This window comes from Cannabis sativa, chromosome 1 (assembly GCF_029168945.1).
Source record: "Cannabis sativa cultivar Pink pepper isolate KNU-18-1 chromosome 1, ASM2916894v1, whole genome shotgun sequence".
NCBI lineage: Eukaryota > Viridiplantae > Streptophyta > Magnoliopsida > Rosales > Cannabaceae > Cannabis > Cannabis sativa.
This window is the reverse complement of record NC_083601.1, coordinates 58,276,803-58,299,961: the sequence shown is the minus strand read 5'-3', so window position 1 is coordinate 58,299,961 and position 23,159 is coordinate 58,276,803. Positions and strand designations below refer to the sequence as shown.

The 23,159-nt window shown below is 34.9% G+C and overlaps 1 protein-coding gene across 1 annotated transcript; it reads left to right on the top strand.

Annotated features, from left to right (window-relative positions):
- The first annotated feature begins 19,461 nt into the window (after positions 1-19,461).
- On the top strand, positions 19,462-22,566 carry LOC133035345 (uncharacterized). The gene is made up of 4 exons (XM_061111132.1): positions 19,462-20,862; positions 20,989-21,072; positions 21,115-22,317; positions 22,480-22,566. Exons 1-4 carry the CDS (start codon positions 19,462-19,464, stop codon positions 22,564-22,566), a joined length of 2,775 nt encoding a protein of 924 aa, XP_060967115.1.
- Positions 22,567-23,159: the final 593 nt, after the last annotated feature.

The window sequence follows — 23,159 nt, the reverse complement described above, 5'->3', positions numbered from 1 at the left end:
GAAAACACAGAAAATAATGAAGAAAATTGAGTTTTCCTTCTGGTTTGTGAGAGCCGAACACCAAGAGAGAGAAAGGAGAAATGATTTTCTCTAATTTAAATTTCTTTTCAAAGTAAAACCCCTTTTCATTCAATTATGTTAAAAAAGAATAGGTGTCATCACCCAAGGCTGCCACCTAACCCTCATTTAACCAATCTACTAATGACTAAAATGCCCTTAAGATTACAACTTAGGTATTTTTAAAGCTAGGGGTAAAATGGTCAAATTCCATAACCCCGCTCAATCCCGCTAACTAATTTTCTCTAAAATATTTCCCACTATGAAATAAGGTTCTAAACTTACCCATGTGATCAATTTAGCCATCCATCGCATTTTTCGTTGTCGCCGAACAAAAATTACAAAAATAACATATTACACATATAAGCTAGATAATACCCCTAGAGTTTAATAAAATCTCCGGAATTGAGAAATTATAACTCTAATATTTATTTCTAAATATTGGGGTCCACAATTAAATTAATTCACAAATAATAATAAAATAATAAAAATTAGTGCTAATTTCCCTTACTAATCCAAATTACTAGAGCGGTCATTACATAAAGTATAGAGCTTTGTCATTTGCTTTCTGCCAACGCTCATACTTTTCTTTCACAGCTTTGGAAGCATTGTCCCCAGGCACTTTAGGTGACGGCTCAGTTAAAACAAACAAGGCACTTTCTTCTATGAGAGCAATATTAATGTTCTCATTCCACTTATTAAAGTTAGATCCATTCAGCTTGTTTTCAGTCAACAGTGATAACATGAGATTCATTTTGATAATAAAGGATACTACAAAATAATAGAAATCAACAAATAGAAATTAATAATGGTTTAACACAAAATCAATTCAGAAATTACAAGCATATAACAAGTAGGAATGATATGAGAAAATACTTAAAAAATTCAATCCTAAATAATTTCCAAGGTTTTTCAACAAACTGATATCAGTGTCCCGTTTAGGCGAGAGTCAAAGCTACCATCCATTGAATAGAGTTGTCAGCTCATCTAAAATGTTAAACATTCTAGCAACCTTTTATTCGATCATGATTGGAATCCAGCGTTGTCCCGTTTAGGCGAGAGTCAAGGCTATTCTATCTTATGAGCTTCTACCATTGTTTCGCAATTTGCAAGTCAAATATGGTCGCCACCATTAGGGTGATCTATACCATATAAAACACTTACAAACCACTTATCATGCGAGATTAAACGGTGCGAAATTGCTAATGAACGTTCCTCCATTAGGCAGGATTACTCACTAAAACAAACGCGGTGTAAAACCCACAATGGAGATCGAATATCTTAATAATAATAAAGCTCATTCTTTAAAATGTATTTTCTTTATTATTCTAATAAATAAATTCTCATTAAATTCGAAATTAAGAATTGAAATTCAAAAATAAGAATTTAATATAATATTTATAAAATTATACTTAGATGGTGATTGAAATAAAATTAATTATTTCCATCTTAGTAATAATCTTAAATATAAATATTAAGAAAATTAATTTAAGTTGAATTAAATTAAATAATTAGCAACTTAAAAATTTCCTTTGAGAATATATTTGTTGAGTTCGAAAATTTAAAGTATATAAAAGAAATATACAAATTTCGAAAATAATAAAAATAGAAAAGAAATACTTCAATCAAAAATATCACCTATCTAGATTTTCTTTTGACTAGTTAATTCAATTTCTAATAATATATATATATATATTTTAAATTCATTTATTTTAAATTAATCAATTAAATGAAAAAATCATTGATTGTAGTTGGTCCAAGAATTAAATAAAATAAATAATTAATTTACAACTCAATCTATTTTTCAAAATTAAAAATTCGAAAAATATTGCATAAATAAAATGCAATTTTCGAAATTGATTAAGAAAATAAAGAATAAATATATATTGAAAATTATTTAAATTTAAGTTGAAAAAATTAAATTTCAACCTAAAAATAATTTTCTATTTAATTAAGTGTCATGAAAAATCAATAAATATTTAAGTATCATGATGAAAATAAACTTAGATATTTAGATTTTTCAAGTTAATTAAATGTATTGAATTCAAGAAATAATAATTAAGTGTAGAGAAGACTTAATTATTTATTTCTAGTTTAATACTAGGAAAAATATACTTAATAAAATTGTACCAAAATTAATTATTTAAATAATTAATTTCACAAAGTATAATATTTTCCAATTTAAATATTAGAAATAATAAGTAGTCTAGAAATTACTATCTAGAAAATATCTTATTTGACTAAGTATCTTTTCAACAAAAATTTGAAAAATATCTAATTTAAGTTATATAGAAAAAATCTAAAACTTAAATAATTTCAAATTTAGATTTAATTAAATATCAAAAATTAAGTTATAACCACTTAATTTGAAGATATCTTTTTAAGTTAATATTCGAAAAAGATATTAACCTAAAAAATATCTAAAATATTCCATTTTAAGTTAATATTCGAAAAGATATTAACTTAAAAAACATCTTAAGAATCTTTAATAACTTATGCCTAGGATTCCTCAATTTAATTTAAATTTAAATAAAATATTCAAATTTAAGTTAGATAAGAAAAATGAGTTGATACAACTAATTTATAACTTAAATAGGAATATTTAATTAAATAAGCTCCAGAAAGAATCTTAGTTAGTTAAAATTCTATATTTAATTAAATACAAGAAAAATACAAATAGTTTGTCTAGAAATAATATCTAAAACTAAAAGTGTTTTTTCTTAAAATTAACTTTAAAATATTAAAATGAAAATAAATTTTCATATATTTTAAAAGTTAATTATGTTGCTAATTCAATTTTATTAGGTCAAACTAATATAATTAACCTAGTACAGTTATTCAAATCAGGCAAATGGGCCTTCACAATTGGGGTAGTTCATGTGAGGGGGTGCTGGGTTCAGTATGTCGTACCCACTTCTATGGCTCCCAACTCTCACACAAGGCCCAAAAGAGAGGAATTTAACCTTAAAATAAATAACTGTTATTAATTGAATAGGTCCAATAACTAAATGGACCTAAATAAAATCTATCATGGTGTGACATTTTATTTAGCAACAACTTATATGCATCTATATTAAAACAAAATAAACATATAGGCTCATACAGGCACACTTTGGATGGGTCCTATCATGTTGCTAGGTCATACACACATGAAAGAAGATTGTAAAATTTACCTGTTACAAATTCTTATCTTGACCAAGGGAGGCATCAGATCATTAGATCTGGCAAAAAGTAACCATGGCTATTTGCAATCAAGTAATAAGAGGTTTTGAAAAACATACAAACAAGTTAAAACCATATACTCCTGCAACAAGGTTAGCTGGATAGTTGGAAGTAGGATTTATTTAATTTTAAATAAATAATTTCGAAAAATAAATAATTAAATAAATAAAAATAAAATTTAATTTAATTTTCGAAAAATAAAATTTTAAAAAAAATATTTTTAATTTCGAAAATGAAAAAAATAAATTTAAATTTCGAAATTATTTAAAAAATAAATATTTAAAATTAAACCTACTATTTTGAAAAATTAGGTTTCAACCAACCTAAATATCATTTCAAAAATTTGTTAACTACTTTTAAAAATTAAATGTTATTTTTAAAATAAAAATTAAATAAAAATTAGGAAAGATAAATGAAATATCTTTTTCAGATTTTAAATTTAATTTAAATAAATAAAATAACAAAATTAAAAGTTAGCAAAATATCTTACATCTATTTAAAATTACATGATTATAGTTATCTTATTTTAAATTTAAATAAGGTCAAATTATTTAAAAAAAGATTTAATTTAAAAAAAAAATTATAATCTGACCTTAAATTTAAAAATAAGATAAGATATAATCAAATTTAAAAATAAGATAGATAATTAATGTAACGCCCTGTCCAACAGGGACGCCACGTGTGTGCACTTTATTTAAAATGCCAATAATTATATAAGATGTAATTATACTAAAAGTGTGGGTAATTAAATTTTTGATAGTTAAAAAAACTCAACCTTTAAATTGTTTAACAAAAGATAAGTAACATGATTTATGGGGTCCCCCTGTTTTCAAAATATTTACAAACTGGTTCCAAAATATTTTACAACATAAGCTTTATATTTTCCAAAATACAATCAAAATAGAGCATCCTGTAAAACTGGCCGCTCGCGATGGTATGTACATTCTTCGCGACCATACTCATGGTTGTTCGACTTTAGCCTTTCCTTTACCTGCACCATAAAGCACCAGTGAGTCACAGAGACTCAGCAAGAAAGTGATCAAAACAATAATCGAAAGAAAATAATTATCAACTTATTCCCATGCCATTATGTTTACTCACTATTCGATAATAATAAGCATTCCCTTAAACATCATACATTCCTGGTACTTAATAAAGTACCACTTTTACCACTCGTTACATACGAGCTGAATATGTCACTATCGTTGCCCGATAAAGCAAACGATAAGTAAGAAACCTAACCGCGGTTTCAAGAGTAATTACTCATAACGGTAATAACCGTTTCCAACCCTAGGTCATAACCTAGGCTTAATAAACTTTTAATCAGCATCATGATAATAATTAAGGCCACTTCCATTCACCCATTAATCTTTAACCACATACGGTGCTTACCACTTTTCTTACCTTAATTCAGAAGTCAAAAGTATGGTCGACCTGAGTGGAAGAACAAGCTAAGCAATCCCGGTCCTATGTCACGACAATTGAAACACAATAAATACCTTAACTCAAAGTTCCGGATTAAAACCCTAATTAGAAATCAAACGCAACCTAACTCCCAGCAACCCCAATTTAGGTCAAGCATCCCATATTTAATTTAAAACAGATAGTACTCAACTCCCCGGGTCAAAACTGAACATAACGCAAACCCGAAAAAATTCTCCCCTGCAGGCAACCGGTCGACCGGTTCTGATATACCAGAACCCATCCGGTCGACCGGTTCTGGCAGACCAGGAACAAAAGTTCCTCTTCACCAAAATCGAACCAAAACCCCTCCAAACCTAACCAAACTTTCCAGAACAGTATATTAACATAAATATGGCATAACCTAAGCTGCAAAACACAATGGTTCAATCTCTAGCTTAAAATCACACACTCAAGTGAAGAAATCAAATTTCTTTTAGCTTCCTCACTCACCAATCAATCCCAACAGCCATGAATTCAATCCAAACATGCATTAACAGACCTTAATCAACTTGGATAACAAACCTAAACCTTCACTAAACCTACAGCTTTGAAAATTTTCAAAAAAAATAACAAACCTAGCTTGAAAACCTAAGAAAACATCAAAACTAAAAGGATGAACTTACCTAGGGTGCAAGGTTAACTTGAAGATGGAGTTTAGCTCTGAAAATTGATGTTGGCTGAAGAAAATCAATCCCTCTAGTGGCTGGTTCAACTTGCTCGAAGGAAGAGGAGAAGAAGGTGAGAAAAAAAATAGGTTACTTGCCTTGGAAGAAAGCTTCTCCTTTCTTTTTAAAATGCTTTGCTTTCTCTTTTTTTTTTTTTTTTAAAATTTCCTTCCTTAAATAACAATAGGCAGCAGCAAAGAAAAGAGGAAAAACCAAAAAAGTTTTCTTGAATTCCTAATTTACCCCTCTCACATAAATTTTTTTAAAAAAAAACCCTAGGGGCATTTTGGTAATTTTACTAATTCCCCAATCCGACATTCTAATAAAATTCTAACTTAATCCGGGATATTCTTAAAATAATTCTTTCATTTAATTGTCGTGACATTGCTAACCACATAGCTAAATTTCCACAATTACCGGGCCCAAAATAACGTATTTCATTAAATAATTTCTCAAAAATTCATCTAAGTAAGATCATAATCCTACTTCATTTTCCAAGTAATTACATATTTAATAAAATATGTCCATTTAAATATTATTTATTTTCTGGGATATTACAACTATCCCCCACTTATAGGAATTTCGTCCTCGAAATTTACCTGAAAAGCTCGGGATACAACTCCCGCATCTGCGACTCTAATTCCCAAGTCGCTTCTTCAACTTTGCTGTTCCGCCACAACACTTTGACTAGTAAAATAGTCTTGTTTCGCAACACCTTTTCTTTCCTGTCTAAGATCTGTACTGGTTGTTCTTCATACGACAGGTCGGTTTGAAGCTCAATGTCTTCATAACTTAAAATATGAGTTATATCAGATACATATTTCCGGAGCATCGAAACATGAAACACGTTATGAACCCCAGATAAAGCAGGAGGTAGAGCCAACCGATAAGCTACCTGACCTACTTTCTCAAGAATCTCAAATGGACCAATAAATCTGGGACTCAACTTTCCTTTCTTCCCGAACCTTCGAATTCCCTTCATTGGGGACACCCGAAGAAAAACAAAATCCCCAACTTGGAATTCAACATCTCTACGCTTTGGATCTGCGTAGCTTTTCTGTCTACTTTGGGAAGCAAGCATACGAGCTCGAATCTTTTCAATAGCCTCGCTCGTTCTTTGGACAGCTTCAGGTCCAAGGTATCTACGTTCACCAGCCTCATCCCAGTGAATAGGTGATCGACATTTCCTTCCATAAAGCATCTCATACGGAGCCATGCCAACGGTACTCTGATAACTATTGTTATAAGAAAACTCAATCAGAGGTAGGTACTTGTTCCAAGAACCTTCAAAGTCCATTATACATGCCCTCAACATATCCTCAAGTATCTGGATAGTCCTTTCAGATTGACCATCGGTTTGAGGATGAAAAGCTGTACTGAATTTCAACTTAGTACCCATTGCTTGCTGTAAGCTTCCCCAGAATTTGGATGTAAATTTTGGATCTCGATCAGAAACTATCGACTTTGGGGCACCATGAAGTCGAACTATCTCCTTAATATACAAATCAGCATATTGATCCACTGTATACGTTGTCCTAACCGGGAGAAAGTGAGCAGACTTCGTATATCGATCCACTATCACCCAAATAGAATCATAATACCCTACTGTTCTGGGCAATCCTACCACAAAATCCATGGTGATGTCTTCCCATTTCCATTCAGGAATCTTTAGAGGTTGAAGCAAACCTGCCGGCCTTTGGTGTTATGCTTTAATTTGTTGACGGAGTTAAGCATTTTGACACATATTCAACAATATCCCTCTTCATACCCGGCCACCAGTATAAAGCTTTCACATCATGATACATTTTGGTTGTTCCCGGGTGTAAGGAGTACGGTGTAGTATGAGATTCATCAAGAATCTCTTGTCTGATTTCTTTGTCAACCGGTACACAGATTCTGTTTTTGTATCGCAACAACCCATCAGATAAGCATGAAAAGTCTCTTGCCAATCCAGCCTCTAACTTCTCCTTATGTCCCTGTAGCTCAAGGTCACCCTGTTGGGCTACTCTAATTCTTTCCAATAGATTAGATTGTATGGTGATATTAGCAAGTTTTCCAATTACAAATTCAATTCCCGCTCTCGTCATATCCTCAGCCAACTTGGCTGAGATTTCCTTTAGTTCACAAACTTGCCCTGGTCCTTTCCGACTTAGAGCATCCGCTACCACATTTGCTTTACCAGGGTGGTAGAGAATCTCGCAGTCATAATCTTTGACCAATTCTAACCATCGTCGTTGCCTCATATTTAAATCCTTCTGAGTGAAAAAGTACTTGAGGCTTTTGTGATCTGTATAAATTTCACACTTCTCACCGTATAGATAGTGACGCCAAACTTTTAGTGCAAAGACAACCGCTGCCAATTCAATATCATGGGTAGGATATCGTTGTTCATACTCCTTCAATTGCCTGGATGCATAAGCAATCACTTTCCCTGACTGCATAAGAACACAACCTAACCCTTGTTTGGATGCATCACAATAAATCACAAACTTTTCATCACCTTTTGGTAAGGTTAGCACAGGAGCGGTAATCAACCTTTGCTTCAATTCCTGGAAACTACCTTCACACTTGTCACTCCAAACAAACTTACAATTCTTTCGGGTCAACTCAGTTAAAGGCGTAGAAATCTTTGCAAAGCCCTCAACAAATCTCCGGTAATACCCTGCTAACCCCAGGAAACTTCTAACTTCAGTTGCTGACTTAGGTCGAGGCCAGTCACGCACTGCTTCAACCTTTACTGGATCCACTAAAATACCATCTTTACTCACCACATGCCCCAAGAAACTCACCTGAGGTAACCAAAATTCACATTTCTTAAACTTGGCATACAACTTATGCTCCCTGAGACGTTGTAATACCATTCGAAGATGTCTTTCGTGAGTCTCTTCCGAGTCTGAATAAATTAGAATATCATCGATAAAGACAATAACAAAATCATCCAGAAAATCTTTGAACACTCGGTTCATCAAGTCCATAAATGCTGTTGGGGCATTTGTTAATCCGAAGGACATTACCAGGAATTCATAATGACCATACCGGGTCCAAAAAGCTGTCTTGGGAATATCCTCCTCTCGAATCCTCAGTTGGTGATAACCAGATCGAAGATCAATTTTAGAAAAGACAGTTTTACCCTGCAACTGATCAAATAAATCATCTATTCTTGGCAGAGGGTACTTGTTCTTCACTGTTAATTTGTTTAACTCCCGATAATCTATACACATTCGTAATGTTCCATCTTTCTTTTTCACAAACAAAACTGGTGCACCCCAAGGTGAAGTACTAGGTCTAGTAAATTTTAAATCCATCATCCCCTGTAATTGAACTTTTAACTCTTTCAGCTCCGCAGGTGCCATCCTGTAGGGAGCTTTCGATACAGGCTCAGCTCCTGGTATTAAATCAATCTCAAAATCAATTTCACGTTTTGGTGGCAACCACAGTAACTCTTCTGGGAACACATCCGAAATTCTCGAACCACCGGGACATGCTCCGGTCCCGCTAGTGGTTCCCTGGAAATATCCACAACACTTGCCAAGAAACCAATGCACCCTTCACACAACAAATCCCTTGCCTTAAGGGCTGAAATTAAGGGAATCCAAGATCCTTGCATCTTACCCACAAATACAAAAGGGTCCTCGCCCTCAGGCTGAAAAGTTACCATCTTTCTTTTACAATCAATGGTGGCGTTGTATTTAGCAAGCCAATCCATCCCCAAAATAACATCAAAATCCTCCAGATTTAATTCTATCAAATCAACTGATAACTCTCTTCCTTCCACAAACACTGGAAGGGATCGAACCCACCTGCTGGAGATAACCAACTCCCCAGTAGGCAACAAGGTTCCAAAACCTCTAGAAAGCACATCACTAGGTTTATTCAGCTGCTCAATTATTCTACTTGAAATATAAGAATGCGTCGCACCAGAATCAATTAACACAGTCAATAAAGTACCAGCAACGAAAAAGCCGGCCCGTCACAAGAGAAGGACCAGCATCAGCCTCAGCTTGAGTCAGGGCAAACACTCGGGCAGGAGCGGGTGTATCATCCTTCTTTTGCTCTAGCCGTAGCAATTGAGGACAATTTCTCTTCATGTGACCCACCATTCCACAGTGGAAACAGGCCCTAGCCTGACACTCGCCCAGGTGATGCCTTTTACACCTCGGACATTCAGGAAATGTCCGCCAGTTTTCATTCCCACTACGACGGAAACCTTGGTTACCCTGGAATCTTTTGTTTGGGCCTGCTGCTGATGTTTCACTAGGTCTTTTCCTGCGGTCACCAAGATCAGTACCCCTACCCGAACCAGCACTTGTTGTTTGTTTCCATGAATCTCTTCTGGCAATATTTTTCTTTCGTATCTGAGCCTCTGCACCCTCAGAAACTAAAGCCAACTCAACTATCTGAGCATAAGTTCGGGCAACCCCCGGTTGTTTAGAAGCAACAATCACATCCCGGGCGATGTGTTCATCCAGCCCCCGAATAAACTTTGCTTTTCTAGCAGCTTCAGTAGCCACCTCATCTGAGGCAAACTTTGCCAGTCGATCAAACTTAGTAGCATACTCCGTCACAGTCATACTACCCTGAGTTAACCGTATAAACTCTTCTGCCTTTGCCGCCTTAATAGACTCATTATAATACTTCTCAAAAAATAAGGCCCGAAAAGTTTCCCAGGTCATATTATTCAGATCATGGCCCTGAGATACAATCTCCCACCAAATACGGGCATCATCTCGTAGCATATAGGTAGCACACCTGACCCGGTCATTATCTTCAACTCGCATAAAATCGAAAATGGATGTTATCATACTCATCCATTGCTCCGCCTTGAGTGGATCAGCACCACCCTCAAACACTGGCGGATTCTGCTTCCTGAACCGTTCATACAATGGTTCCAAACGATTCCCTGCATCCGGTGGCACTACTAGAGGTGCCGGAGGATCAGGATTCAGATTTAGAGCAGGCTGAGCTCGCTGCTCTCTTAATTCTCTGATTTGTTCACCCTGCTGCCGAATAGTTTCTTGCATAGCAGCATATAACTGTTCCCAATTAGGTGGTGGTAAAGGATTCTCACCTTCACCGGCAGCCCCGAGCCCAGCTAGCTCGCGGGCACCCCTACCAGTCTGCCTTGGGTGCATAACTATACACCTGCGATCACATTCCAAGTAATAACAATACTGATAAGTATTTCCATATATTATAATCCTTCCCACAACATTCTGATATCAACATAATTCAAATAATCAGGTAATCAGAAAATTAACAAGCTATCTTTTAACTTAAAGCTTACTAAACCATGAGTCGATCAGGTCCTTGCAGCCAATGTACATATCAAACCAGTCTTCAGGATCTAAAAATCTTGGCGCTCTGATACCATGTTGTAACGCCCTGTCCAACAGGGACGCCACGTGTGTGCACTTTATTTAAAATGCCAATAATTATATAAGATGTAATTATACTAAAAGTGTGGGTAATTAAATTTTTGATAGTTAAAAAAACTCAACCTTTAAATTGTTTAACAAAAGATAAGTAACATGATTTATGGGGTCCCCCTGTTTTCAAAATATTTACAAACTGGTTCCAAAATATTTTACAACATAAGCTTTATATTTTCCAAAATACAATCAAAATAGAGCATCCTGTAAACTGGGCTGCCTGCTGGTATGTACATTCTTCGCGACCATACTCATGGTTGTTCGACTTTAGCCTTTCCTTTACCTGCACCATAAAGCACCAGTGAGTCACAGAGACTCAGCAAGAAAGTGATCAAAACAATAATCGAAAGAAAATAATTATCAACTTATTCCCATGCCATTATGTTTACTCACTATTCGATAATAATAAGCATTCCCTTAAACATCATACATTCCTGGTACTTAATAAAGTACCACTTTTACCACTCGTTACATACGAGCTGAATATGTCACTATCGTTGCCCGATAAAGCAAACGATAAGTAAGAAACCTAACCGCGGTTTCAAGAGTAATTACTCATAACGGTAATAACCGTTTCCAACCCTAGGTCATAACCTAGGCTTAATAAACTTTTAATCAGCATCATGATAATAATTAAGGCCACTTCCATTCACCCATTAATCTTTAACCACATACGGTGCTTACCACTTTTCTTACCTTAATTCAGAAGTCAAAAGTATGGTCGACCTGAGTGGAAGAACAAGCTAAGCAATCCCGGTCCTATGTCACGACAATTGAAACACAATAAATACCTTAACTCAAAGTTCCGGATTAAAACCCTAATTAGAAATCAAACGCAACCTAACTCCCAGCAACCCCAATTTAGGTCAAGCATCCCATATTTAATTTAAAACGTATAGTACTCAACTCCCCGGTCAAAAACCGAACATAACGCAAACCCGAAAAAATTCTCCTCGCAGCAACGCGGTCGACCGGCTCGATATACGAACCCATCCGGTCGACCTGCTTCGCGAACCAGGAACAAAAGTTCCTCTTCACCAAAATCGAACCAAAACCCCTCCAAACCTAACCAAACTTTCCAGAACAGTATATTAACATAAATATGGCATAACCTAAGCTGCAAAACACAATGGTTCAATCTCTAGCTTAAAATCACACACTCAAGTGAAGAAATCAAATTTCTTTTAGCTTCCTCACTCACCAATCAATCCCAACAGCCATGAATTCAATCCAAACATGCATTAACAGACCTTAATCAACTTGGATAACAAACCTAAACCTTCACTAAACCTACAGCTTTGAAAATTTTCAAAAAAAATAACAAACCTAGCTTGAAAACCTAAGAAAACATCAAAACTAAAAGGATGAACTTACCTAGGGTGCAAGGTTAACTTGAAGATGGAGTTTAGCTCTGAAAATTGATGTTGGCTGAAGCAAATCAATCCCTCTAGTGGCTGGTTCAACTTGCTCGAAGGAAGAGGAGAAGAAGGTGAGAAAAAAAATAGGTTACTTGCCTTGGAAGAAAGCTTCTCCTTTCTTTTTAAAATGCTTTGCTTTCTTTTTTTTTTTTTTAAAATTTCCTTCCTTAAATAACAATAGGCAGCAGCAAAGAAAAGAGGAAAAACCAAAAAAGTTTTCTTGAATTCCTAATTTACCCCTCTCACATAAATTTTTTTAAAAAAAAACCCTAGGGGCATTTTGGTAATTTTACTAATTCCCCAATCCGACATTCTAATAAAATTCTAACTTAATCCGGGATATTCTTAAAATAATTCTTTCATTTAATTGTCGTGACATTGCTAACCACATAGCTAAATTTCCACAATTACCGGGCCCAAAATAACGTATTTCATTAAATAATTTCTCAAAAATTCATCTAAGTAAGATCATAATCCTACTTCATTTTCCAAGTAATTACATATTTAATAAAATATGTCCATTTAAATATTATTTATTTTCTGGGATATTACAATTAAGCAATAAGATAGATATTTACTATTTTAAAATTCAAATTACACTAATATCTTGAATTAAATTTAAAAAATATTAAATTAATTCATAATGATAATTAGAATAGAATTAGGAATAGTAAATATATAAATACAAAACTACACAAAAAAATCGGAAGTTAATTCCATGAAAAAGCATGAAAAATCGAAGAAAAACGAAAAAATTGTGATCTGTACGGACAATTTTCGCGATCGCAGGAAAATTTCAGCACAACTCCGTTTTTTTTTTAATCTTCAAAAAATCATAACTAATTCAAATTAAATCGAAATTGAGTTCTGTAAAAAAGTAACTTGCTTAATTTTTTCCATACTATCCAATAAAAATAATTCCAGAAACAGAATCGCAATTATTTTTCACGAAAATTTACAAACGCCAATCAATCATCATATAACACTCAATACAACATGATACCATCCAAAAACAAACAAACAATCGTTTTAAAGTCCAAATTTCTTGCAAGTAAATCAATTACCATGGCTCTTAGGCCAGTTGTTGGAAATTATTTTACCAAGATCTTAGATCTACTCACAAGTATGTTGTTTAAACACCTTAAATATGAACTTTCTAAAACGATAAATTAAACACATATAAAGTTAAGAAAGCCTTACATTGATGCAGCGGAATTAATGTCTCCTTCCACTAGGATCTCTAACCCTTGTATCCTTTCTGTAGCAGAGTATAATCAAGATCTGAGCCCGAATGTCCTTCTTCTTCAAGTTTGATCCTTCACAGTCTTCCAATCTATGATTGAGTTACTGCTTGCTGTGTGTGGGCACTTACTCTCTCACTAGGGTTCGAAATTGATGAAGGAGAAAACATAATAGGGATTTCGGCCAGGTATAGAAAGTGGGGAAGGCTCAGTTTTTCTGAAGAGAGAAATTTCTGTCAGAAAGGCTAATATTCAAAGATGTGTATTTGACTGAGCCATCACTTTCTATTTATAGGCAACTACCAGGTTTAGGTTAAGAATTATTTGGCATTAAAATAATGAAAATATTAATTTGAAAAACCCTTAATAAGTGGCCGGCCATGGTGTTATAGTGGGCCCCAATTGATTTTGCACTTTTATCAAATTTTATCTCTATTTTCTCAAAAACGCTAATTTTCAAATTCTAACCTTTTAAATGCCAAAACTAATTATTTAATAACTAAAATACATTATTAAATAATATTGTCATTTAATTTAATTATTAATTAGGCATATAAAGTCCATCAATAAATAAATAAACCTAAAAACTCTTTTCTTTACAATTTCACCCCTGCTTAGTAAAAATTCATAAAATTAGACATAGTCTAACTTTAGAATTATAATTGATCAATCACGAATCAATTAATGAGTCTTACAAGCAGAATGTTCTCAACTAGAATGGGGACCATGGATCTATATGCTGAGCTTCCAATAAGTGAACCAAATTTACCAAGTAAATTCCTACTTATTAATTCTTCGTTGAATCCACTCTTAGAACTTAGAATTGCACTCTCAGACTTATATAGAGCATATTGTATGTTCCACGATATCAATATACTATCTCATTTAACCATTGTTATAATCTTATTGTGATTTAAAGATCCTCTATATAGATGATCTACATCGAGATGGGATTTCTTTACCGTTCTCACCCCTCAATGTATTTTGCCCCTTAAAACACTTAGCTACCTGTAAATGGTGTTTAGTGATCTAATGATTAGTCAGTTAAACAAGAGCTCATCCATTTACTTCTATTTGTTAAGCTCGAAGGGAATCATCACTTGACTTCTATACACCAGTAGAAGCTATAGATTCCATATTTATGTTCAGCACTCCCACTCAATCATACTATCATGTTCCCAAAATATACGTATCACCCTGACCCAAAAGTAGGCTTAACTAATAAATCAAAGAACATGAATAGCACTCCTGAGTTGAGCCTAAGCATATCAGGATTTAGATTCTTTTAATCTTAAGATCAACTACTGATATTGACTTGGAAAAATATGTATAACGGTAAGTTTGTAATATCTTAACTTAGTTGCAATATCGGTCCAGTCCAATGTATACTCCATACATTCGAAACTAGTATACTTTACTAATGTCCTGGAAAGAACATAACACTTACTCCAAGTGTAAGTACACATCATTGCTGATTATTACATTAGTGTAAATCCAATAACACTGATGAAACAGGGACCAAGACTTTTGATTCATATGAACACAATCACATTCCACTGTGTTGACGATACTGTAATTGTGCATAAACATATGATCTGGATTTAACTGATTTAATGTGTATGAATGTAATAAACATATTAAACATATTAAACCATTAGCATGTAGAATTCACCCAAACATCAATCACTTCAAATTTCTTATATTGATAACTAATCAGATTGTAAAGAGTTTTATTTAGGGCATAAAACCCAACACATTGATCAAATTAGGATTATAACAATGGATAATTAATAGCGTATCCATATCGTGGAACATATAGAGCGTTCTATATAACTGAGAGTGTATATCCAAGTTATTGGAAGATCGGTTATATAGGCCCATGGTCCCCATACTAGTTGAGACCATACTGCTTGTAAGACTCAGTTAATTGATTTTGATTAATCAATTATAATTCTAAAATTGGACTATGTCTAGTTTATGAATTTTCACTAAGCAAGGGCAAAATTGTAAGAAAAGAGATTCCAGGTTTTATTTGTTAATTAAGAGACTTTATATGTCTAATTAATAGATATATTAAATGACAATATTATTTAATAATTAATTTTTAGTTATTAAATAATTAGAATTGGCATTTAAGTGGTTAAATTGGAAAATTAGAGTTTTTGAGAAAATGAGATGGAAAAATGACAAAATGGCAAAATTATAAGTGGGGCCCATTATCTTATCTATGGCCGGCAACACTTAATGAAATTTACCATTTATTTTTTCATTATTTTAATACCAAATAAATCTAACCTAAACCTAGGTGGTTACCTATGAATAGATAGTGATGGCTCACATTCACACTTAACTCTATCAGATGAAAAGTGAGCCTCTTTCTATTTTACCTTAGCCGCCACTTCCCTTCTCTCTTCTTCTTTAATTTTCAAACCTTGAGTGAATGAGTGAGTGCCCACACATATCAAGTGGTATCTCAATCATAGTGTGGAATATTGTGAAGAATCCAATCAACAAGAAGGAAAATCAGCATCAAGGAAGGAGAGAAAGAGATCCAGGTTCCGATCTTGGTGATGCTCTGCTACAGAAAGGAATCAAGGGCTAGAGATCTGAACGAAATGAGTCATTATATTCCGCCGCACCCAATGTAAGGTTTCCTAAACTTTATATGTGTTTATTTCATTGTTTTAGAATTCATATTAGGATGTTAATGAAACATACATGGTAGTAAATCTAGATCCTGGTAAAATATTTCCAACATTAAGAGAGTATAGAAGAGAGAGAGAAATTCACCAAGAAATTTCTCTGTAAAAACACTCTCATAAATAACGAAGACTCGTGGACTAAGGCTCATTAATGCCCCAACCACGTAAAACTCATCTGCATTAAACTTTCTACAGCTCTTCTCATTCTACTACTTAATTGGTTGTTGAAAATCTCGGTCAACAATTGTATACACAATTGTTATTAATTATTGTTAAAAAAAACAAATGTATATACAATTACACAAATGAATAAAGTCCAATGAATTAATTAAATTCGAAAAACGGAATTAATTAAATTCGAAAAACTAAGTGGATGTTTGGCATCATAACTAAAAAATTATTTTTTGTTTTTAAAAACAAAAAATTATTTTTTGAAAACAACTAGGTTTGTTTGGCCTTATTTTTTGAAAACAGTTTTCAGAAAACAAAGTTACAAAAAATAAGATCTTTGAAAACAATAAAATGTTGTTTTCTGTTTTAAAAAACATATTACTTTTGGTCAATATTATTTTTAGAAAACACTAACTAAATTGTGTTTTGAAAATTTCAAAAACTATTTTTTGTTCTTATTTCTAAAAATACTTTTTTGAAAATAAAAAATAAAAAACAATACCAAACACGCTCTAAGTATCAATGTGCTATGCTGAGCATTGTTATAGCAAAGCCAGGTTTTCTTCTATTTTTGGTAATACATAATATTAGTCCCAAAAGTAATTTATAATAACTAAATGTTTATTATAATTAAAATTAAATTAGTAAGAACTTGAATTTAAACATTACTTTTCACTGATAAGTATATGTCAATGTTTTTAGTGATTTTTGTTTCTTTAATTCCTAATTAGAGAATCCACCAAAGGTAAGTTTAGTATGTTCAAATGCTAAAGGAAATTAAACTTTTAGATGACGTTTAGTTGGAAAGAATTAAATTATAGAGATAGGAATGAGAGTAGGTGTAAAGACTCGGTTTTTGACTGAATCAAATGTATATATATATAAAATATTAATTAAATAATGATATATATATGTATGTAAAAAAAATATATATATATATTATTTTGAATATATTGAACCCTTCGTCCCCCTCTCTCATTCTATCTATCTTTCTCTCTTTCTCTCTCTTTAAAATACAAAAATAAAACCCATAAACCTCCATAACAACCACACTCCGGCAACCCACCTCTGACCACCGTCCGACCCAACGTGCCGGACAAATCGAAAGCCCAAGTGCCGGCGACCTCACCCCCCAAGCGGCGCTGCTCCTCTCGCCGCCGTTGACTCGGGATCGCAAGTCAAAGTTTGGGATTTCAAACTTTGAACGAATTTTCCGGTCACCTCCGTCGTCCATTTGACGAATCGTCTTCACCACTAAGCTCAGCTCGTCGAGGAGAACAACTTACACTAAACCATTTTTCCCGGTTCACAACTTTTTCCGGTGACATTTTTGTAGCTCCGCCCCTTTCCGGCAACTTTTCGGTGACATCGTGTATCGTTTTGACAAACGGTTGGCATGTGTGTGATCTACTCGTCGAGATGGTCGTTTTGATATATACTACTCCTATTTTCAGCGACATTTCCGGTACACCAATTTTTACCGCCACCGATTGTTAAGGTGCACCGCTTAGGTGAGGCTTCGGAACCCCAAATTTTAAATGTAGTCGTATTATATGTCGTTGGACTCGGTTTTGAATGTAGAATGCGATAATGATAATTATTTAACCACTTGGTGGTATAGGTGAGAGTAATATGTAAGTTTGGACTAAACAATTGGAGCTCGGGACTTGAGAGCTTAAGATCGTCTTTTGAAAAAAATTTAACAACTCAGGAGAGGTAGGGACTCAACTTGATTATTGGACTTGATTTTTATATTTGTTGTATAACATTAGAGATATTCTAATTTTTATGATTTACAAAATTGTTTGAAAAAAAAATTAAAAACTTAACCTGCATATTTTCTGGACTATTCTGGGGCACTGAGTGCCAAATATATTTTTGTGTGCAAATATTTATGCAGGTTATGATTTTTGGATTTATTCAAAATACAACTGCTACGCTGCCGAATTTTCTAGAAAATAAAAAGGAATATGTTCTTTTGTTATGCTTATTATTTGCCTGCTTTGGTTATATTGACGAGAGCCATGTTGATCATGTTCGATACATATTGTTGTTTCACGACCTAGTCTCTGTGTCATCATAGGTAGATCAGGTGTGCACTCACCTGTAGGTGAAAGACCTAGAATCTGTACAGGGAGTGAATTAAATCTGAGCCCCGATATTTATGGTGGATATCAGATGTGATTACCCGGTTTTGGATGTCATTTTCTATGATTTGGTATTGAGAGCTAGGGGTCTAGTGGACGGTGTGATATGCATTTGACATTTGATTTGTGATTATTTGTGGTCTCTCTATATTATTTGTACATATTGATACTGTTGATGAGACATTTTATTTTTATAAAGCTAACCATGCAGAAATTTTATTAAACCAAGGGTCCTTTGATATTAGTTGTTTTCCTACTGGGCTTTATAAGCTCACCCCCTATTTTCTCCCATTCCAGGAACTCAGTTTGATGCTAGTGGATGAGGATGGTACCGTTGGGAAAGGAATGTCGTTATTAGTTTAGTCATATTTTACTCTTTCACCTTCTAATGAGACTGATTTTGTATTTAAGAACAAATGGATGGTCTGGATGACTTAAATTAGCTATGTACTAGTTAGAAATGAGAAATGATGGATGCTATGTATTATTTTGGTATTTTATTGACTGATTAAATCTATCTATTTGGTGATTACATAACTGTGGGGATAAAACTGTTCTTTTATATTGATGAGTGATCTTGATTTTATAACTAATATTTTCTTATTAATATAGGAGTTAATCCATATCTTTTAAATTAGTATTTTGTAATATAAATAAAAGGATCATTTATAAGCTTTATTTTCCTACAAGGGTCAAAGTGTGACCTTTGATCACCCAAGTTATGGATATTACACATCTACCACAACCTAGGGCTCGGGTCGTGACAGAAAAATAGTATCAGAGCACCGAGTTTAATTACCTCGGAGTGTGTCAACAAATAGTTTAGATTTATTTTAAATAATAATAGTAATAAATATCTTGGTATTTATATGTATAAGGCATATTTATATTATTAGCATCCAATCCTCACTAACTGATTAGCTTTTGGTTCTCAGACCTAAGAAAATGCCTCCAAAAGGAAAGAAGACAAGGAGAACGGTTGGAGAAGACGCCCCTCAAGCTAATGTCCAACCTCCACAAGCTGAATTCCCTATGAACGCCCTTCTCGAAGCCTTAAGATCTATTCCCGCTCAACAGATGGATCCTGCCGCTCGACAGAGTCATCATTTTCAAGTCTTTCATCGGATCCAAGTGCCTGAGTTTGAGGGTGGACAAGATCCCATGGTAGCTGAAAGGTGGTTGAGGCAAATAAAGAAAAATTTCAACACAATAGGAACACCTGAGGAATATCAAGTTACTTTTGCTGTGTCCAAGTTAGAGGGTGGTGCAACAGATTGGTGGGAGACCTTGTCCAGGAGAATGGAAACTGATGGGATGACTTGGCGAGAATTTGAGGAAATTTTCAGGGAACAATATTTTAGTCCATCTCACAGGAGGGCTCTTATTGTTGTATTTGATGGTCTAAGACAAGGGGATATGACTGTGAATGAATTTTACATGAAGTTTGTAGAGCTATCCTCTTATGCATATCCTGGTGTTGTTGATCAACCCTTGGTGATTGAACAGTTCATGCGTCGTTTGAGGCCTGCGATACGTGGTCCAATAGCCCCTTTGACCTTTAACAACCTGACTGAGTGTGTGACAGCAGCCTTGCGAACTGAGGCTCATGTTGAGGGGAATGAGAAGAAGAACACAAGCAGAGGAAGAGGAAATGACCGAAAGATGACCAAGAAGAATCAAGGACAGTTGTCCCAAGGACAACAATTTAGTGGGGGTAGCACTAGTAGTGGTTCATCTGGAAAGACTCATAGTGGACCATACGGGTGTTTCAGTTGTGGTCAACAAGGTCATAAGAAGAAAGATTACCCGCAACGACAACAAAGATTTCAAGCATCTCATGGAGGACCCATAGGGAGCTATGTAGAGTCTACTCCTTTTCATGGACAGCCCAGGACAAACCAGTCTCAGTCTTCGTCCTATGGTGCCACACCCCAATCGGGCCAGCAGTCTCAGTATCAACATCAGTTCAGGCCACAAGGTTCAGGGTTCAACATGGGATACTCACAAGGTTTCCAAACTCCTGCTCCTAGTGGGAGTCAAAGAGGGTACAATGAAGGTGGAGGGTCTGGTGCAAGTACAAGCTATCCTAGTCAGGGAAGGGGAAAGGCAAAAGCAAAGTCATCCACTCAAGCCTACGCTCTTGGGGTTGATGATGTACAGGGCGGTGCTGACCAGGGAGTTGTTGATGGTATGGTTCTTATCTCACACTCTTGGGCTCATGTGTTATTTGATACTGGTGCATCACATTCCTTTATATCTTTGATGTTTGCTAGTATGTTGGGTTTGAGTTGGGAAACTTTTAGTCCTGCATTGCATTTGAGTGTACCTATGGGGGGACATGGTGAGGTATCCACCATATGTAGGTCAGTTTGTATTGTGTTCGAGGGACACAAGTTGTCTAGAAACTTACTAGTGTTGCCTATGGGGAAATTTAATGTAATTCTTGGTATGGATTGGTTGTCTAAATATCAGGCTATTGTGGATTGTTCACGTAATAGAGTGACTCTTTTAACCCCTAGTGGTGATTTTATTGTTTATCGAGCCAACATGACTGCAGTGAGACAAAATCCTATCTTAAGGGCATGTTTAGGTTGAAAGAGAAACTTAGAGTGTTATGGGAATCTGTTTGCGGTCGATGATGAGTCTAGGAATTTAGACGAGTTCCCTTGGATATCAGTGGTTAGTGGTTTTCCGGATGTGTTTCTAGAGGATTTACCAGGGTTACCACTTGATAGGGAGATCGAGTTTTGCATTGATTTGATTCCCGGAGCTCAACCAGTTTCTATTGCGCCTTATCGCATGGCACCTGCAGAGTTGGTTGAATTTAAAAAACAATTAGGGGAGTTAATGGATAAGGGTTACATCAGACATAGTACTTCTCCATGGGGAGCTCTAGTCTTGTTTGCCAAGAAAGCTGATGGGACTTTTCGACTTTGTGTCGACTATAGAAAGCTGAATCAGATGAAAATTAAAAACAAATATCCTTTACCGAGGATTGATGAACTATTTGATCAACTTGGTGGTTCAAAGTTCTTTTCAAAGATTGATCTGAGGTTAGGCTACCATCAATTGCGGATTAGGGAAGAAGATATCCCTAAGACTGCTTTCAGGACACGGTATGGACACTTTGAGTTTTTGGTAATGCCATTTGGGTTAACGAATGCACCTGCTGCATTTATGGATCTTATGAATAGAGTCTTTAGACCTTTCTTGGATAAGTTTGTGGTGGTATTTATTGATGACATCTTGGTGTATTCTAAGACACGTGAGGATCATGCTGAACACTTGACAACAGTATTACAGACATTGAGAGATCATCAATTATACGCTAAGAAAGAGAAGTGTGAATTTTGGATGACTTCAGTCAAGTTCTTGGGCCATGTAATTTCTCAAGATGGTATCACCGTTGATCCTGCAAAGATAGACTCTATTCTACAGTGGGAAAGACCAAAGAATGTCACTGAAGTTCGAAGCTTTCTTGGGTTGGTAGGCTACTACCGTCGCTTTGTAGAGAATTTCTCACGAATCGCTATGCCTTTGACGAAGTTAACAAGAAAAGAAGTAAAGTTTATGTGGGATGATAGTTGCGAAGAAGCTTTTAGAGAATTGAAGGAAAGATTAACTTCGGCGCCTGTTCTCACTGTTCCTAATAGTGAGGAACCATATGTGGTATTCACTGATGCTTCAGGTACTGGATTAGGAGGTGTCCTCATGCAAAACGGCAAGGTGGTTGCCTATGCTTCTCGACAATTGAAACCACATGAGAAGAATTACCCTACGCATGACCTAGAGCTTGTTGCGGTAATCTTTGTCTTGAAAATTTGGAGATGTTATTTATATGGCGTAAAGTTTGAGTTATACTCAGATCATAAGAGCTAGAAGTATCTTTTTACTTAAAGGGACTTAAACTTGAGGCAAAGAAGATGGGTTGAGTATATGGAAGACTATGATTTCACTTTGCAGTATCACCCCGGGAAAGCTAATGTAGTAGCTGATGCACTAAGTAGAAAGCCTCATAGTACTTTGGCATGTTTGGCTCTTGAGGACTAGAAAAGGACAATCACAATGGGTGATTATAACTTGCAATACTATGAAGTGGAAGAAGTAGCTTGTATCTCTAACTTAGTGGCTACACCAGTACTACTTCAACCAGTTAAGCAACGTCAATGACAAGATGAAAAACTAAGACAAATTTGGAACCGAATCAAGGATGGTGAGCAACTAGATGGGTGGACAGTTAATAGTGAAGGGTATCTATACCATATGGGAAGACTAGTTGTTGCAGATATCCCTGAACTTAAGGAGACCATTTTGATTGAGGCCCATAGATCCAAATTCGCTGTACATCCTGGAAGTACTAAGATGTACCAAGATTTAAAGAGACAATATTGGTGGGAAGGAATGAAAAGAGACGTGGCCAGCTTTGTAGCTAAGTGTATAGTATGTCAGCAAGTGAAGGCTGAGCATCAGAGACCCTCAGGTTTACTTCAACCTTTGCCTATACCAGAATGGAAGTGGGACAAGATTACCATGGACTTTGTTACGGGGTTGCCATTGACACCTTTGAAGCATGACGTTGTTTGGGTTATTGTTGATCGTTTGACTAAGTCTGCTCATTTTATTCCAATCAGGAAGGATTACAA

Coding starts and splice junctions, on each gene's coding strand:
- LOC133035345 (XM_061111132.1), top strand. CDS start 19,462: ATGCCTCCAAAAGGAAAGAAGACAAGGAGAACGGTTGGAGAAGACGCC. Junction 20,863..20,988: donor CTATGGGGGGACATGGTGAG/GTATCCACCATA, acceptor TCTAAATATCAG/GCTATTGTGGATTGTTCACG. Junction 21,073..21,114: donor ATCGAGCCAACATGACTGCA/GTGAGACAAAAT, acceptor TTAGGTTGAAAG/AGAAACTTAGAGTGTTATGG.